This window comes from Marmota flaviventris, chromosome 14 (assembly GCF_047511675.1).
Source record: "Marmota flaviventris isolate mMarFla1 chromosome 14, mMarFla1.hap1, whole genome shotgun sequence".
Classification (NCBI taxonomy): domain Eukaryota; kingdom Metazoa; phylum Chordata; class Mammalia; order Rodentia; family Sciuridae; genus Marmota; species Marmota flaviventris.
The window spans coordinates 63,361,917-63,382,585 of NC_092511.1; the positions used below are offsets into that span (position 1 = coordinate 63,361,917).

The 20,669-nt window shown below is 37.6% G+C and overlaps 1 protein-coding gene across 3 annotated transcripts in view; it reads right to left on the reverse strand.

Moving 5' to 3' along the window:
* Eva1a (eva-1 homolog A, regulator of programmed cell death) overlaps nt 1-20,669 on the reverse strand; it is a 60,958-nt gene that overhangs the window by 10,430 nt on the left and 29,859 nt on the right. For all 3 annotated transcript variants that reach the window (XM_027943831.3, XM_071601246.1, XM_027943832.3), the window contains one exon: nt 18,217-18,387. In XM_027943831.3, coding sequence (XP_027799632.1) covers nt 18,217-18,316 — 100 coding nt within the window. In that variant the 5' untranslated portion in view covers nt 18,317-18,387. The remainder of the gene's footprint in view (nt 1-18,216; nt 18,388-20,669) is intronic.

Below are 20,669 nucleotides of genomic sequence, written 5' to 3' on the forward strand. Positions count from 1 at the left end.
ATGTCATTGGTATTCAATGGGAATTGCATTAATTGGTATATTGCTTTTGATAGTATGGTCATTTTAACAATATTAATTCTGCCTATCCATGAACATAGTAAGTCTTTCCATCTTCTCATTTCTTCTTCAGTTTCTTTCTTCAATGTTCTATAGTTTTCATTGTAGAGGTCTTTCACCTCCTTAGTTGGATTAATCCTAGGTATTTATTTTTTCTTTTTTGAGGCTATTGTGAATGGAACTGTTTTCCTTCTCAGCATATTGACTGTTATATAGGAAAGCTATTAATTTTTGTATGTTGAATTTGTAACCTGCTTCTTGGCTGAATTTATTAACTCCAGCAGTCTTTTGGTGAAGTTTTCTTGGATCTTCTAAGTATACAATCATTTTATCTGCAAACAGTAATAATTCGGTCTTTCCTGTTCTATTTTTGTCCTTTTTTTTCTTCTCTTGCCTAATTGCTCTGGCTAGAATATCTATCATTAGATATTAAATAGGAGCGGTGGGAGTGGATATCCTTGTCTTGGTCCAGATTTTAAAGGAGTTGTTTTCAGTTTTTCACCATTTACAGTGAGTTCGGCTTTGGGTTTTTCACATATAGCCTTCATGATATTGAGGTAGGTTCCTTCTATCTTAAGTTTCTAACTGTTTTTATGATGAATGGGTGCTGAATTTTGTCAAAGGCTTTCTCTGGTCACTTGAAGTCACTTGAGATGACTGATTTTTTTTTTCTTTAATTCTATTTATATGATGAACAGAAGAGCTTGGGATACTTCTTTACTTTCCAAATTGCTACCAATGGAATCACTCCTCTTCATGCCCCCTTTCCCAACTTTGGAACCCAAGAATGTTCAAATATGTACAGATATACATATGGCATACATGCATGCACAAAGAGATGGAAATACACAGGAAGGGAGGGGAAGATGAGAAAGGAAGAGAAGGAAAAGTAAGATAGATGATTGATAGAAACAGAGATAGATAGAACAAAAATAGGGCTACAATCTACTGAATCTTTGCCAAGATGCAGGATAATCCCCTTGTGCTGGTCATCAACTTGCAACCATTACCACAATCGAAAAGAGCAGGTAAGTATTGTTAGTCTTGTTTAAAAGATAAAACTGGGATGAGGTACATCCATGCTTTCACCAGGATAAGCCAAGTATTTTGATACTAAAAATAAAAAAATAAAAAAAAACCACAAATAATTCTTGCTTTCACACCCGGCCCTCACCCCACGTGTTACATAAGCCTGATTTCGGAGAGCATTTCTGAACTCCATTTTGGAAATTGCTATTCTCATTCTAGCTTACCTGTCCCCACAGATCAGAAACATCCTCTACATACAGCATCCCAGACACAGACTCCCAGAGAAGCCCAGTAAAAGCAACCAATCCGGGCAAGGGGCAAGGGAGTTTCCTGGATCTCACTGGGTCCTAAGCTGATGCCTCAGGGCAGATTTTCATAGCTGATAAAATTTGCATTGCGCTTCTACATCATTTTCCTGCATAAACCAGAACTGTAACTCTCTGGTGATTGTTTTGTTCTTTCCTCCAATACTTGCTGCTCCAGGTCACTTCCTCTTGGCCAATGATCCACCCTGGTATTGACCAGATCCAGACAGCTGTTAATTACCCAGGAAGCAGAGTGGGGAGGGCTATTGTCGGTTGTTTTCCCCTAATAAATAAAAATAAATGTATTGCTATATCTTGTTTCCTGCAGGGTCATTGTTTTCATGGACAGGAAGAGGCCCTATGTGGAGGTCCTGGGGCTAATTTCATTTGCACCCTTGGAGGTCACATTATGCCCAGCAGGCTCTGCTGGAGTGGAGAGCAACAGTCAGCCCAGGCTGTGTCCACTGGTATCTGTGCAAGGGTAACCTGGGCTTTCTTGTTGACCCCAAAGTTTCTAATCCTTTGAGTAGAAGAGATTAAGTTTTTAAGTGGGCTTTAAAGAGAATAACAGGGCTTGTGTGGAACCAGGGAGTACTTAGCATAACCTCTTCTCTAAACACTTAAGAGATTATAAGGATGTCTCTATGGAATTCTGACCCACTCCTTAGGAGAGGGAAGATTCCTACTAGAGCTTGTGTCCTCTCTTCCTCCCCTTACTGAATTGTTCCTTCCCAGGAAGAAGTAGTGGAGAATTTCTGTCCCTACAGGTCAGCCATCCTTTCATTTCACCCTCTTCATTTTCTTGTCCTTACTACATAAGCAATAAATATCCCACGAGGAAGTCTCCATTTCCCTAACCCTCATGCTACCCACTCATTTTTCTCCCCTACACTGGGAAATTCCTGTCATTCAATAGCTATCATGCACTATGCTTTATATGAGTGTCCCCCAAATTCCCATGTGTCAGGGCTTGGTCACCAGTCTGTGGTGCTATTGAGAGGTGGTGGAACTTTAAGAGGTGGGGCCTAGTGGGAGGAATTTAGGTCCCTGAGAGGGTGCCCTTGAAGAGAATACTGGAACAGCAGCCCCTTCCTCCCTCTCTCTTTGCTTCCTAACCACCCCTAGGTGAACAGACCTCCTGTGCCATGTGTTCCCACCATGATCTACTGTGCTGCCACAAGCCCAAAGCTACAGGGTCAAGCAATCATGGGCTGAAACCATGAGCTAAAATAAATCTTTCCTCTTTTTAAGTTGATTATCTTAGGTATTTTTGTCACAGTGATGGAAGGCTGACTAACATACTCTGTGACTCTGACATGTTCTCTAATCCAGCTTTGTCACTGCTGAAGTTGACATGCTGTTCTTCCGATGCTTTTCTAGGTCCTTAAGTTTGAAAAGAAAGAAGAGTATGTGATTAATTAGCTCCTTCAATCTAAGCAACACTTTATGTAGTTATATTATAATTGGTGATGTAACTATTATCTTTCCCAAATGATTAAGAGAAAATTGAATCCAAATGAATCACTTTGGATTCTCAGAACATCCAGTGGAGTGCGTTGCTCATGGTATGTATCTCAAAAATATTTATTAAACTAAATAAAGAATATAAAATTTCTAGAAGTTCAGTTAATAAATTTAATACATGTGGATATATGTCTATGTAGAGATGTATGTATATTTATATATGTGGATATGTGTGTATATATTTACATATACATATGATATAACATTAAAAAGAAGGGAATGGAAAAAAGCGACAAAATCACCATAATATGCAACTAGATATAACTATATAATATGTAGGACAGTGAAGTGAATTTTCTTTTTTATCCAGAATTGCAGGTAATATTAAGTGAATTTTCTTCTGTTCTTTCCCTGTTATATAAAAATGTACATATTTACTTGATTATAATCAGGGTATATATATAATTTAGAACTTTTTCTCTGGATATATATTTCATACAATGCACAACATTATTTATATCACTCCATAGTATTTCTCCAATCACACCAATAATGGCTACATGGTATTCCACCCAGTAAATATACCACAGTTTGAAAAAATGGTTTCCTACCTTTGGATGCTTAAGTTGTTGAAAAAAATATAATGATGTTTAATACTACTTCCTTTTTGCTCATTTGTTGTTTAATACTACTTTTTTTTAAAATACTACTTTTTTGGTTTAATACTACTTCCTTTTTTTATGTTTAATACTACTTCCTTTTTGCTCATTTGTTGTTTATTTCCTTATGATGAATTCTCAAAAAGGAATCTCTGTGTCAAACAGGATATACATTATTATAGTTTTTAATACACATTGTCAAAGGTGTGATCCTTCAAAAGTGGTACATTAATATTCCATCAGCCATGTATGACAGCACTACTTTCACCAAACTCTCTTTCACAAAACCATATAACATTTAACATTGGGGATATTCCAATGTTAAAAATTTTTCAAACTGTATATTTAATAAAATATATTTATTCCACAAATTACTGTGAGTCTGCAATGCCTTGGGCACTGTGTAGGGGCTAAGAACACAAAGGTCTTCAAACCTAACATGATTCACAATATAGAGGAAATAATAAAAGAGAAATGACAGAAATGAGGGTACTTTCTCAAATGTCCAAATTTGAGACTAACATCAATTTTATGATGGAGAGCTAGCTAGGCCTCCCTTACACCAAGCTTATAAGAAAAGTGATTTGAATTCGGGCCAGCTCCTATGTGGTGGGCACAGCTATGCTTGCAGTTACACATGCAGAGAATATCAGTTAAATGAAAACAAACAAACAAAAAAATGAATAAACAAATAGTCCTCCAAACTTTTGCATTGAAAAATAATTGTCAAAGACAAATGGCAAATCAGAAAAAAAAATTATAATATGTGCCAGAGACAAAATGTTAATGGATAAAAAGAACCTAGAAAGCTGGACATGGCGGTGTACACCTGTAGTCTTGAGACTTGGGAGGCTAGTGCAGGAGGATCGCAAGTTCAAAGCCAGCCTTAGTAACTTAGCAAGGCCCTAAAAAACTTAGTGAGAACCTGTCTCAAAACAAAAAGTGAAAAAGGGCTGGGGATGTGGCTCAGTAGTAGAGCACATCTGGGTTCAATCCCTGCACCACACATACACACCAACCCACACACACACACACACACACACACACACACACACACACACATACACCCCACCAAGAAAGAACATTAAGAAAAAGACCATCAATAAAGAAAATACACAAAAGTTATCAACTTTTCACAGAAAAAGAAATACAAATGACTCTTCAACATATGAAAAGAGGCTCACTTAAAACAGGGATTATCACAAGCCAAATCTGGCCGCCCACTGTTCTTATTTTACTGCAACACAGCTACATCCAGTCATTTATGCATCATCTGGTCTGCTCTTATGCTGCAACAGAGTTGAGTTTAAAAGATTCTGATTCACAAAGCTGAAAATATTTATTCTCTAGGCCTTTATAGGGTAGTATCTCTACTTTTCTGTATTTACTAAGATTTGCTTTGTGGCATAATATATGGTCTATTTTAGAAAAGGATCCATGCACTGCTGAGAAGAAAGTGTATTCACTTGTTGATGGATAATATACTCTGCATATAAGTCTAAGTTATTGATTATATTACTGAGTTCCATAGTTTCTTTGTTTAGCTTTTGTTTGGAAGATCTATCCAGTGGTAAAAGAGGTGTATTAAAGTCACCCAGAATTATTGTGTTGTGGTCTATTTGACTCTTGAACTTGAGAAGAGTTTGATTGATGAATGTAGATGCTCCATTGTTTGGGGCATATATATTTATAACTGTTATGTCTTGATGATGTATGGTTCCCTTAAGCAGTAGTGAAATGTCCATCTCCATACCTTTTGATTAACTTTGGCTTGAAGTCTACTTTATTTGATATGAGGATGGAAACTCCTGATTGTTTACGTAGACAAGCAGGAGTATATTTTATCCCAACCTAAAATCAGAGCTGAAATCAATGAAATTGAAACAAAAGAAACAATTTTAAAAATTGACAAAACCAAAAAGTTGGTTCTTTGAAAAAAAAAATAAATAAAATTGATAAACCATTAGCCATGCTAATGAAGAGAAAGAGAGAGAAAACTCAAATTATTAACATCCATGATGAAAACAGAAATATCAGAATGGACACTACAGAAATACAGATGATAATTTAGAAATTATCTTGAAAATTTGTACTCCAATAAAATAGAAAATATTGAAGGCATTGACAAATTTCTAGAGACATATGAAATGCCAAAACTAAATCAGGATGATATACATGATTTAAACAGATCAATTTCAAACGAGGAAATAAAAGACGCCATCAGAAGCATACCAACCAAGAAAAGCCCAGGACCATATGGATACACAGCTGAGATCTACAAGAACTAACACCAATACTTCTCAAACTATTTCATGAAATAGAAAAAGAGGGAACACTTCCAAACACATTCTATGAGGCCAATATCACCCTGATTCTAAAATCAGACAAAGAAAGAAACTTCAGACCAATATCTCTAATGAATATAGATGCAAAAATTCTCAATAAAATTCTGGCAAATCGAATACAAAAACATATCAAAAAGATAATGCACCATGATCAAGTAAGATTCATCCCAGGGATGCAAGGTTGGTTCAACATCTGGAAATCAATAAATGTAATTCATCACACCAATAGACTCAAAGATAAAAATCATATGATTATCTCAATAGATGCAGAGAAGGCATTTGATAGAATACAGCATCTCTTCATGTTCAAACACTAGAAAAACTAGGAATATCAGGACCTCAACATTGTAAAGGCTATCTGCGGTAAGCCCCAGGCCAACATTATTCTAAATGGAGAAAATTGAAAACCTTCCCTCTAAAAACTGCAACATGACAGGGATGCCCTCTTTCACCATTTCTATTTAACACAGTTCTTGAAACTCTAGCTAGACATATGAAAGAAAAAATTAAAAGGATATGGATAGGAAAAGAAGAACTCAAATTATCACTATTTGCAGACAGTATGATTCTATACCTAGAAGACCCAAAAAAATTCCACCATAAATCTCCTAGAACTAATAAATTAAGTCAGCAAAGTAGCTGGATATAAAATCAACACCCATAAATCAAAGGCATTTCTGTACATCAGTGACAAATCCGTAGAAAGAGAAACTAGGAAAATCACCCTATTTACTATAGCTCAAAAAATAAAATACTTGGGAATAAACTTAATGAAAGAGGTGAAAGATCTCTACAATAAAAAGTACAGCACACTAAAGAAAGAAATTAAAGAAGACCTAAGAAGATGGAAAGATCTACCTTGTTCTTGGATAGGCAGAATTAATATTGTCAAAATGACCATACTACCAAAAGCACTATACAGATTCAATGCAATTCCAATCAAAACCCAATGACATTGCTCATACAAATTGAAAAAGCAAGCATGAAACTCATCTGGAAAAATAATAGACCCAGAATAGCCAAAGGAATCCTTAGTAAGAAGAGTGAAGCTGGTGGCATTACTATCCCCAACCTTAAACTATACTACAGAGCAAAAGTAACAAAAACAGCATAGTATTGGCACAAAAAGAGACCTGTAGACTAATGGTACAGAATAGAATACACAGAGACTAACCCACATAATTACAGTTATTTTAGATTAGACAAAGGTGCCAAAAACATATATTGGAGAAAAAAATAGTCTCTTTAACAAATGGTGCTGGGAAAACTGGAAATCCACATGTAACAAAATGAAATTAAACCTCTATCTCTCACCATGCACAAAACTCAATTCAAAGTGGATCAAGACCTAGGAATTAAACCAGAAACCTTGCATCTAATGGAAGAAAAAGTAGGCCCAAATCTCCTTCATGTTGAATTAGGCCCCAACTTCCTTCATAAGACTCCTATAGCTCAAGAATTAAAACCAAGAATCAATAAATGGGATGGATTCAAACTAAAAAGCTTCTTCTCAGCAAAAGAAACAATCAGTGAGGTGAATAGAGAGCACACAAAACGGGAGCAAATCTTTACCCCTCACACATCAGATAGAGCACTAATCTCTAGGATACATAAAGCGCTCAAAAACCTTAACACCCAAAAAACAAATCACCCAATCAACAAATGGGTCAAGGAACTGAACAGACACTTCTCAGAAGAGGATATACAACAATCAACAAACATATGAAAAAATGTTCAACATCTCTAGCAATTAGAGAAATGCAAATCAAAACCACTCTAAGATGTCATCTCACTCCAGTCAGAATGGCAACTATCAAGAATACAAACAAAGGTAAGTGTTGGTGAGGGTGGCGGGGAGGAGCACACTCATACATCGCTGGTAGGACTGCAAATTGGTGCCACCAATCTGGAAACCAGTATGAAGATTCCTTGGAAAACTTGGAATGGAACCACCATCTGACCCAGTTATCCTACTCCTCAGTTTATACCCAAAGGACTTAAAAGCAGCATACTGCATGGACACAGTCATATCAATGTGTATAGCAGCACAATTCACAATAGCTAAATTGTGGAACTGACCCAGATGCCCTTCAGTAGATGAATGGCTAGGGAAACTTTGGTATATATACACAATGGGACATTACTCAGCATTAAAAGAAAATAAAATCATGGCATTTGCAGTTAAATGGATGGAGTTGGAGAAGATAATGCTAAGTGAAGTAAGCCAATCCCAAAAAACCAAAGGCCAACTGTTTCTTGGGTATGAGGATGCTGACTCATAATGGTTATGGTAGGGGGAGTATGGGAGAAATGGAGGAACTTTAGATAGGGCAAAGGGAAGGGAGGGGTAGGGAGGGGGTAAATGGGTAGGAATGACGGTGGAATGAGTTAGACATCATTACCCTAAGTACATGTGTGAAGACATGAATGGTGTGAAAACACTTTGTGTACAATCAGTAATTTAAAAAATTGTGCTTTATATGTGTAATATGAAATTAATTGCATTCTGCCATCGTGTATAACAAATCATAATAAATAAATAATTTAATAAAAAAAGAAAAAAGATTCAAAGAAATGTTTATTATTTAAAGGATATATTTATTTTTATTTGTTAAAATCTTGAAAAAATACAGAATGATAATATATGCTCCTTAAAAAGTACCTTAAAGAAACCAAAATATATTTTTAAAAATCTGTATGTCCATTATAGATGTATATGAAAACAAAAAATGATGAATATCAACTCCTTAACATACACATACACACATGTACACACACTGAAATATTCTTGTATTAGGATTAAAAAGGAGAGTAAAGAGGGTTTCCTACTTCCTTAAGCAAATATTAATCTATGCAACTTTCTTAACTTTTTATATTATCTTAAAATTAAGAATTTATTATGAACAAATTTTATTGGTTATCTTTCCTTTTTATTTATTTTTATTTGTACTGGTTCTTTTTGGTTATACATGACAGTAGAATTCATTTTGATATATTTGTATTATATCTTAATCTAGTTAGGACCCAATTCTTATGGATGTATATGATGGTGGGATTCACTATGGTGTATTTATATAAGAAAATTATTTTGGATTCATTCTACTATCTTTCCTTTTCCTACCCCCTCCCTTTTCTTCAATCCCCTTTGTCTAATCTACTGAATATCTATTCTTCCCTTCTACCCCCTTATTGTGGGTTAGCTTCCATATTTCAGTGAAAACATTTGACTTTTGTGGCTTCTTTCACTTATCATGATAATCTCCAGATCTATCCATTTACTTGCAAATGTCATCAATCCATTCTTCTTTATAGCTGAGTAATACTCCATTGTATATATTTAACTACAATTTCTTTATCCATTCATCTGTTTAAGGGCATCTAGGTTGGTTTCATATATATCATGTATTCAGCTGCTACAAACATTGATGTGAATGTCTTACTATAGTATGCTGATTTTAAATCTTTTGAATATAAAACAAGGAGTGGGATAATTGGGTCAAATGGTGGTTCCATTCCTAGTAGTTTTTAAGCAATCTCCATACTGCTTTCCAGAGTGGTTGCACCAATTTGCAGTCCCACCAGCAATATATACATGTCCTCACATCCTCACTAACATTTATTATTCCTTATATTCTTGATGATTGCCATTCTGACTGCAGTGTGATGAAATCTCAGTGTAGTTTTAGTTTGCATTTCTCTAATTGCTAAAGATGTTGAACATTTTTTCATATATTTGTTGATCATTTGTATTTCTTCTTCTGAGAAGTGTCTGTTTAGTTCCTTTGCCCATTTATTAATTGGGTTATTTTGGTGTTTTGATGCTAAGTTGACGTGCACATGGCAAAGATTTTCTCCCATTCTGTAGGCTCTCTCTTTACACTCTTGATTGTTTCCTTTGCTGTAAAGCTTTTTGTTTGATATCATCCCATTTATTGATTATTGATTTTACTTCTTGAGTTTTAGGAGTCTTATTAAGGAAGTTGACTCCTAAGCCGATATTTGATGTCGTTGACATTGTTGAAGTGTTGGGCCTACATTTTCTTCTAGTAGGAGCAGGGTCTGTTCCTGCGCCTAAGTTTTTGATCCACTTTTACTTGAGTTTTGTGCAGGGTGAGTGATAGAGGTTCAATTTCATTCTACTACATATGGATTTCCAGTTTTCCCAGCACCCTTTGTTGAAGAGGAAATCTTTTTTCCAGTGTATTACAATGCCTCTATCAAGTATGAGGTAACTATTTTTATGGGTTTGTCTCTGTGTCTTCTACTCTGTTCCATTGTTCGTCTGTTTTGGTGTCAATACCATGCTGTTTTTGTTACTATAGCTCTGTACAATAATTTAAAGTCTGGGATTGTGATGCCTCTTGCTTCGCTTTTCTTGCTAAGGATTGCTTTGGCCTCTTATTTACCAGATGAATTTCATGACTACTTTTTCTATTTCTATGAAGAATGTTACTGAAATCTTGATGGGAATTGCATTGAATCTGTATAGCACTTTTAGTAGTATGGCCATTTTGATAATATTAATTCTGCTTATCAAAGAACAAGGGAGATCTTAAATCTTAGAAGATTTTTTTATATATCTTTCTTTAGCACTCTGTAGTTTCATCATAGAGGTCTTTCACATATTTTATTAGATTGATTCCCAAATTTTTTTTTTAGGCTATTGTGAATGGGAAGGTTTTCCTGATATCTCTTTCAGCTGATTCATCTTTGGAGTATAGGAACACAATTGATTTTGTATCCTGCTACTTTGCTGAATTCATTTATAAATTCTAGAAGTTTTCTGTTGGAGGCTTTTTTTGTTGTTGTTGTTGTTGTTTTGATCTTATAAATATAGGTTCATGCCAGCAAACAGAGACAGTTTGAGCTCTTCTTTTCCTATTTGTATCCCTTTAATTTCTTTCTTTTGACTAGTTGTTCTGGCTAGAATTCCAAGGACTATAGAAGTGGTGAAAGTGAGCATCCTTGTCTTTTTCCTGTTTTTAGAGGGAATGCTGTCAATTTTTCTCTGTTTAGAATGATGTTGATCTTGGATTTAACCTACATAGTTTTTACAACATTGAGGTATATTCCTACTATCCCTATTATTTTCTTGTGTTCAGAACATGAATGGGTGCTTTTTGTCAAATGCTTTTTCCACATCTACTGAGATAATCATATGGTTCTTGTCTTTAAATCTATTTATGTGGGGAATTACATTTATTGATTTCTGTATGTTAAACCAACCTTGCATCCCTGAGATAAAACCTACTTGATCATGGTGCACTTTCTTTTCAATGTGTTTTTGTATGTGATTTGACAGTATTTCATTAAGAATTTTTGCATCTATGTTCATCAAGGTTATTGATCTGAAGTTTTCTTTCTTTGATATGTCTTGTCTGGTTTTGGTATCAGGGTGATACTAGCTTCCCAAAAGAAAGAGAGAAAAAAACTCAAATTTTTTAAATCTGTGATGAAAAAGGAAATATTACCATAGACACAACTGAAATATACAGGACAATCAGAAACTATTTTGAAAGTTTATACTCCAATAAGCTAGAAAATCTTGAAGACACTGACAAATTTGTAGAGACTTACTACCTTCCCAAATTGAACCAGGAGGATAATTTCAAGTAAGGAAACTAAAGCAGCCATCAAAAGCTTACCAAAAAAGAAAAGCCCAGGACCAGATGGATTCTCAGAATTCTACCAGATCTTTAATGAAAAACTAATACCAATCCTCAACAAATTATCCCTTGAAATATAAAAGGAGGAAACTTCTCCAAATTTGGTGATATTTTTGTTAACAATTTACACATATTTTAATCCAGCAATTGTATTTTTGGAAACTTATTCTGCAGATCCACTTGAACATACAAGTCATGGTATTTATTACATCTTTGTTTGTTGTACAGATTTGAACCACTTGCTCCTAGCCATGGTAAAAAGGCCTGGATAAAGGATGGATGGTCCATCTATACATTGGAATAGTATGTAGCTGGCCAAAAGAATGAGGAAGGCCCCTCTCTGAAATAGCTCCAGTGTGTTTGATATGTTACCTGTGCACAAGTTAGGGAAGGAGGTCACTGTGTGCTTATATTTTCCTAGATCTGCATAAATAACTGAAAGGATCTGAATGCAGTGGCACATGCCTTTAATCCCAGCAGCTCGGGAGGCTGTGGCAGGAAGATGGTGAGTTCAAAGCCAGCCTCAGCAACTTAGCAAGGCCCTAAGCAACACAGCAAGACCCTGTCTCTATATGAAATATTTTTAAAAAGGGCTGGGGATGTGGGTCAGTGGTTAAGCACCCCTGAGTTCAATCCCTGGTACCAAAAAGAAAAAAGAAAAGAAAAGAAAGAATGGGGGGGGGGGGGAAGAGCTCTAGAAGGATACATAGAAGCCAAGGAAGAACTCAAGATTAGAAATTGGATGGAGGGGGCCACTCTGAGATGTCTTTTTCTATTGTGGTTGTTGATACATGTTTGCTCACTGATTTATTGAGCATCTGATGGCTTACAGGAACTATTTTACATTCTGAGGCTATAGAACAGGTAACAAACAAACAAACAAAAAAAGAAAAAGAAAAAGAAAATCTCTCTTATCATAGGATTTTATATTTTAGTAGGGAAGATTAATAATAAATAAAATATGTAGTATATTAAATGATAATAAGGTGAAAACAGAAAAAGTAGAAAGGTAAACATGAAGTGTTGGATGTGTGCTGGCAGAGGGAGGGAAGTAGAGTAACAAAGGCCAAACTCATTACAAGGTGACTTTTAAGGAAAAACCTAAAAAATGGAAGATTGAGCCAGGCAAATGTAGTATCAAATATAATTAAATTAAAATGAATAATTATTCCATTTATTCTTTCTAATAACTATACTTGAAGTTATTGATGAGGTTATTATTGCTAATAAGATTATTATCCTCATTATAAGGTATTATATTCTGGCTCCAGTGGGTTTCTTTGCAAATAGTTAGGAAATGTGAACTCCTCTAATCCAAGTGTTGAGAGGGAAGGAAACAAAATACATGTGGGGAGAGCATGAGTGGGTAAGATACCTCCTATGTGCTTAGGCCAACAAATTGAGGTTTTTCTACTGTTTGTAGCTTAAAAAAATAATCCTATCAGTTAAACCCCACAAATGTGTTTGGATTTTGTTCCAGAGGTAATGAAGATCCACCAAGGAATTCAAAAAGTGAAAAGCACTGCATCATCACATCTGCAGTTTAGAAAGATTGTTTTGTTAGAAAATATGGACTAAGAAGCAGGATAGGAGTCAGGAGGGCCATGGGTGCCATTATGGCAATGCAGGCAAAAGAAGGATGGGGCTTGAACCAAATCAGTGATGATGGGAATAAAGGAGGAGATGTGGGACCGTGAGGGGTGAATGAAATGACCCTTGATGAATTGATATGGACAGTGAATAAGACACATTAAAAGTTAAAAATCATATTTCTGGATTAGGTGATGTCCTCGATAGGTACATGTTTTAGTCAGCTATTTTGCTATGACCAAAGGACCCGATCAGAACAACTGCAGAGGAGGAAAAGTTTATTTGAGGGCTCACAGTGTCAGAGGTCTTAGTCCAGGGACAGCAGGTTCCATTCCTCTGGGTTCAAGGTGAGGCAGGACATCATAGAGAAAGAATGTGGCGGAGGGAAGCAGCTCATGTGTTGACCAAGAAGCAGAGAAAGAGACTCCACTTGCCAGACACAAACATATACCCTAAAGCCAAATACCAAGTCCCACCTCCTCTAGCCACACCCTACCACTTCAGTTATCACTCAGTCAATCCCTATCATGGGTATTAATTCACTGATTAGGTTAAGGCTATAACCCAATCACTTTCCCTGGAAACCTTCTTGTATTATCTCACACATGAGTTTTGGGGAAACACCTCACATCCAAACCATAAGAGTACACAAAAAGAAAAGCATATTTAAAGAGAAGGAAAATATTCCATTCTAGGCCAGGTTGAATTTGAAATGCTTACAGTATATCCAAGTGGTAATTTTTGAGACATTTAAAATTGAGCTCAAGACATCAGAAAATAAAAGTGAATGTTAGTTGTTTAATGTAGGTGTAATATAAGTAAAAATATCCTAATAAAATACATTACTTATTGTAAAGTAATATCAATGAGTTATAGACTACTTTAAAAATACAGCTAAGCCAAGGAAATTTAAAAATATACAGAGACATAACCATACAATCTTATATCTAGCACCCAGATATAAATTATAATAAAATGTGGTTACATTTATATAAGGATATACACAAATAATGGGATTATTTAAATGGGATATTTATATAGAGCATATGCTCTGTGGTAACAGGTTTTATCCATTCAACAGCACATCATAAGACATCTTTCTAGTTCAGCCAGACTCAGTAAGGCACATCTGTAATCCCAGTGATTCAGGAGGCTGAGGCAGGAAGATCACGAGTTCAAGACCAGATTCAGCAACTTACAGAGGCCCTAAGCAGCTAGCAACTTTGAGACCCTGTCTCAAAATAAAAAATAAAAAGGGATGAGGATGTGGCTCAGTGGTTTGTCCTCATGGTAATATTTCTGCCTGATTATTTCCTTGGAAGAAAAAATTCCTAATAGTGGGACTGCTGACTAAAATGTAATATTATATATATATATATAGGTGTGTATAAAAAATATATGTCATATATATGTAAATGTACATTTGCATATTTAGGGCTTTTGATAGATATTGCCAAATCTTTCTCTAGAAAAGAGAAAGATTTTGCCAAATATTTCTCTAGAAAAGAGAAAGATTTTAGAGAAAACCTTTCTCTAAAAACTCTAAAGAGATTATAGCAATTTACAATTCCATAAGCACTATATTCAAGTACTCATTTTCCCACACTTTCTCCAAACTGTTATATACTTAACCATGCAGATCTTTAAGAATTGTATAAATAAAAATGTAAATTGCATTTTTTAACATTTTCCATTTATTTGCTAGAATTTAAACTGTTTACATTTTATTCGCAATTTGTCTTTTTCCAGTTTTCCTTTTGCAAACTGCTAATTGTTGTCCTTCGCCACCTTTTCTTTAGTAACACTGTTACCAATTTGTAAGAGCTCCTTATATGTTATGGACTTTAACCTTTAATCATTAATGCTACATTTTTTTCTTAAGCGTAAAAAATAAGTTTGTCACTTGTCATTTATCTTAAGTGAGCATTTTGGTAAGCAGAAAAGTTTAATTATTGGAATAGCCATGATTTGAAATGACTGTTTCAAGGGACAAGGGTAAGAGGTATCCAGAATCAATGGAAAAACTAAAGCACTATGTGAAAGGCTCTGCTGAGATGGGAGAACATGCATTTCTACTGGCTTTCACCTACAAACAGCAGCAGTGCTTGGTAACTTGGTTGCAGAGGGAGAATGGGTATCCACATATCAACCCTGCATAGAGATTTAGAAAGTAAAACTAGCCCTTCCCCAAAGGAAATCTAATCAGAACCTAGTCCCTTCCTTTCCAAACAACATTCAGAAACATCAGGAAAAACAAAACAAGAGCCATCCATCAAAAATTTGAAACTCACTCAAGTAGCACAGGAGTAGTTTGCTCTTGCAAATCATGCAGCATTTCCATGTATTTTTAGATGTCTCCTTTAATATAAAGAGTATCAATCTCCAGAAATGGTCTTGAGGAGAAAGTCAGCCATCTTCCTAAACAGTCAACTTTAGAAGGGACAAACATCAGACCCTTCCAGACTCACATACCTTCAGTGTTCCTGTCTCCCAGAAGACTACCGACCCCTCAGACAGTGGCCCCAAACACAGAATGAACACACACACACACACGTAGAGAGAGAAAGTGATCAGGATTCACTCAGGGTTTCATCTACTGGTTTAATTAGAAGCTGGACAAAGGAATGAGGTAGTCATGTGTATTAGCTAGTGTTTTGTTAAAGTAACAGACCACATGAATAGGACAAGAAGCAACTTGCAGTAGGATTCTCCAGAGGAACAAAACCAGCAGAAAATGCATGTGTGTGTGTGTGTGTGTGTGTAATTATAAGAGGGAATTTATTAGATTGGCTTACACTGTCAGAGCTGAATAGTTCCCCAGTGGCTGTCTGCAGGCAAGAGAATCAGGGAAAGCAGCTCTTTCTCAATCCAAGAAGCTAGAAGCTTCAGAAAAAGAGATGCCAATCATGTGTCCCCATTCTGAGGCTAAAGTCCTGGAAGCCCCCTGGGGAGTGGCTGGTGAAAGTCTGCATTCAAAGGCTGGTGAATCTGGAGTCTGATGTCCACAACCAATGGCAACATTAAGAAATGTACCTGCTCAAGAAGAGTGGAGCGTGCCTGTCTGAGAGCTTCCCTTTATGCAACTCTTTTGTTCCTTCCAGGCCCCCATCCTATTGGATGGTGCTGTTCATATTCAGGGCTGGTCTCCCCACTCACTTCTCTAACCCACATGCCAACCCTCTCTGGAAGAACCCTCCACAGACACATCTAGAACTGTGCTTTACTCATTTTCTAGGCATCTCTCAATCCAGTCAAGTTGACAGTCAAGTATATTTACTGGATCTAACAAATTTCATTTTAGACATTCTACTTTCCATTTTCTTGCATTCTCTTTATTTTTTTAAAAAATATTAGTATACTAAAATTATATGTAATAGAGGGGTTTGTTGTTGCATATTCTAAAGTTTCAGACTATTTTTTTCTTTTTTCTCTTTGTGTCGCTGGGAATTGAACCCAGGACTTTGTATATGCTAGGCAAGGGCTCTGTCCCTGAGCTATATCCCCAGGCCTCCCTGCATTCTCTTTATTTAATCTTAACCTACACTTAAAAGCAGCACTGTCTTCTTGCATCACAAACAGCATTTCATTCCAGAAGATGGGATGTAAAGACAGAAAGTTAGAGGGAATAGAAAAACAGTACCATGTACCCTTTCATCCTTGACAAAAATCACAAGATACACAGTAAACACCAGACCATTCAATGAGTTACCACATTCAATGGTCACAACTCAGGGTCATGCTGACCAAAATGGAAAAGTGCCAAGTACCTCCTGTGCTGAACTGAACTCCAAAGTCCAGTAGTCTGTTTGCTCTCACCAGAGACAATTTTTTTTTTTTGCAACAGCTAACTTGGGACCTTAGAAAATCCAGGCCCTCTTTCTAACACACCGCTACTTCATTTAGAGGACATCTTCACTGTAGAGTCAGGAGATTACCTTCCAATTGCTTATGAAAACATGATGTCAGAATTTTAAACATCTCTATTCTATCTCCAGTGTCCTCTCTCCCCAATAAATCCTTGAAGAAAGAGAAAAAGTGAAATTCCTCTTATGTGTGGGTGACCAGGGAAGGAGACAGCAGTCTTCTGTAAGTAGGGTTAGGAGGTGACCAATGGCCTGGGCTTCACTGAGCCAAGAACACAAAACCCTGGATGTGAGTCACATGCAAACTCCATATTTCATCTTGCCAAACACAAAGGAGCCAGCTAGGTAAACTCTGAGAAGTCCCCCTTTCTGTAGTCAGGTTCCACGTCATCCACAATCCTCTCACAAAGAGAAGCCATGGACTTCCTTTACCAAATTTCCTTTGGTTCAGATTTGCCACTGTAAATAGAAATGTCAGGTCTTACACTTTAACTCAGGTCACCATGTGTAAACTCTGGCTAGAGAATCAGAAAGTAAAACCCAAAGGAAATTTCCCAAAGGAAATTTTATCAGTACCCCAGTCCCTTCCTTTTCATACAACATCCAGAAATGTCAGGAAAAACAAAACAAAGGCAGACTCGTAAAAAAATTAGAAACTCATTCCTTGTATATGAACAGTATCAGGTGTCCAGAAATGATCTGGAGGAGATGGCCATCTTCCTAAGGAGTGAATTTTGCACCAAGAAAGAGGAAATATTGGATGCTTCTGGACTTACCTTCTGTCTCCCTCTCTCCCAAACACCTCAGGCAGCCCCCAAATATGAAACACACACACACACACACACACACACACACACACCTCTGTATGGCTGAGAACTGCATAGAAATCACCAGGCTAAGTTACTCAAAGCCTCTTTCCTCATCAGAGTTGATGCACAATGACAGGAGTCAACAATAGGCCCCAGGCTACTTCACTCGCTTCTGCTGAAAGGAAATTAAATATTTCCAGCAAAATAAAGCTCCTAGAACCAACCCTTCATCCACCAAATTAGAAAATGCCAATCTTCACTTCTAACAGGAAGACCTTTCATTTCAAAACTCAGCAGAGGCAGAGCCTTTGCTACATACAGTTCCATCGCATTTTTCTCCTAGTATAAGATCAGAGATGGTCACCCAGGAAATAGCCCTGGACCAGTACCTAGGCCTCAGCCCTGACCCCGTAGAGAACAGGCACCCACCTGAGACAAAGGAATAGGCTGCCAGGATGTTGCTGAGCAGAGCCATCTCCATGTGCTCCGCGATCACGGGCTCGGTGCTGTGGCTGAAGGGGAGCTTCATGCTGCATCCAGCAGAGACTTCCCGGAGATGCTGCAGCTGAATCAACGGGGCCACACTCTTTCTCTTCTCTTCTGTTTAGAAACATAAAGTGAGGGATGAGGTACATTCGGCTTTCTAGGGACTGTGTTCCAAGTAGCTTAGGCTCAAGAACAAAGAGCCATCTCCTCAATGCAGCCAACTTTCCCAGCCAGGGAGCCACAATGACCCAGGGTTTTGTCCTCTTTGTTCAAGCGAGCTTCTTGGTTTTCAAGGATGCAGTAATTCTTTATATCTGTTTTCCCCAGCCTTTCTCCTCTCTCTTCCCCATCTCATTACTTCCCACTTTAGCACATCTCTCTTCCCTGTCCGAGTACTCTTTATTGTATTCTCCCTGGTTCACCTTTGAGGAACTGTCCATTGGGTTCAAATCTCCATCACCTTAATCCCTGCACTGTAACCCCAAGCCACAGTTTGCTCTACTCCTCTTCTTCCCCTGCTGGAGCCTGCACTGACACTTGTGTACCTTGATCAGTTTGCCTTATCCCTCAGGTCAAAAACTGTGTACCCTTGGCAGTGGGCCAGAGCTGGCTATCCCAGAGCTGCAAAAGTCATTTGAGTTCTAAAATATTCCTGAGAATTTAAGAGCTCAGCCTGCTCCCTGACCCCAACTCCATGATTCCGCCTGTGCCTGTGTTGGGCCATCCACAGACATGCACAGACCATCCACTGACAGAACTATCCCTCTAGGAGTCAGAACCAGGACAGAGATCTCAGGGTCCAGTGATGCTGCCTCTGGCTGCAGGAGCACATCCCTTCCCCATCATGGTCCTCAGACCCAGCATAGTCATTACCTAGTTCACTAGGCAAACACGTCCAGAAAAGCCCCTAAAGATGGAGGGAGAGAAATGGTAAGGACCCTGGTACTTGCATTTAAGGCTGCTGTGAGCTGAGGCCAGGGAACTGAGTTACAGGGTGAGCAGAGGAACAGAGAGGCCAGGGAAGAAACTTGGGCTCTCAGTGGATCACAGGGGTCAGTAACTTGGGCCACACTGAAATGGCCTGGAGAGCTGAAATTCCACAGATGGATGGGAGTAGGTTACAACAGAAAAGACAACTGTCACTCTGGTAAGTGCCAGCAGGCTTCAGGGAAAAATAAAACAAAACTCAGATCAACAGAAACAACCACAAAAATCTGGGAGCCCCTGAGTGGCAGGATGAAGAATGGGAGCTTCAAGGACTCTGAGAAGGGTCTGGCTACTGTTGAGAGACCTCCTGAGCCCGGGGGGCAGCGTAGGGTCTCCTTCAACAGCCTTCTGAATTCCTAAGAGGTGGTAATCGGATGGTACAGGTGGAGGGTTAGAAATACCAGCCTGAGTTCAGCAGGTGTGAGGACCCCAGGATCCAGGAAGAGAATGAAGTGACTACACTCTGTCTCCAGGTGCAGTGAGACAAGGCTGTTTCAGATCCAGTCCCTCCTGCCTGTCCCCCCACCCCCCGCCCCCAATGGTACATAGTGCAGATCTCACCTCTTCATGCCTGGAAGTGTTCAGCAGTCTCCTACCTTGTCTTTGTTTTGCTGATGTCTTCTTCCTGCTCAATCTCACACCCACTCTCACCATGAGTGTCATCTTTCCACAGTACAAATATGATCACATCATTCCAGAGCACAACCTTTCAACTCATCTCCACTAAGCTTCTTAACATAATATCCACTTCCATAATATCTGACACCCGCCTTAGCTCCTAATTTATCTCCTACCCAACTCAGACACATGTAGACACAGAGAAACTAGCTTGCTTAAAGCTCAGAAAATTCCAGATGATTTTCAATTTCCCATCTGCACCAAGCTTTTTTTTTTAATCGCTCATGTGTTCAATCATACTCTTCCTTTTGCCTAAAATGCCCCTCTTCCCCTCATCTGTCTAGCAAATGTTTCCTTCAAGAGAGAATTCAAACATTCTATGGAAACCTCAAAATCCCACTGATTTTTTGGCAGAAACAGAAAACTTCACATTAAAATTCATCTAAATCTCAAGGAACCCCAAAGAGCCAAAACAATCTTGAAAAATCTTCTTAATAAAACAAAAGAACAAAGTTGAAAGTCTCACTCTTCCTGATTTCAAAATTTTACAGTAATCAAAACAGTGTGGGGTTGGTACAAAACAGACATGGAGACCAATGGAACAGAATTGCACAAATAAACCTATACATGTATGTTCAAATGATTTTCAACAAGAGTACCAAGACCATTCAATGGGGAAAGACCAGGTTTTCAGCAGTGTTAGGAAAACTGGATAGCCATATGCAAAAGAATGAACTTGAACTCTTAACCTCACACCACAATAAAAAAAAAATGAACTAAAAATGGATCAA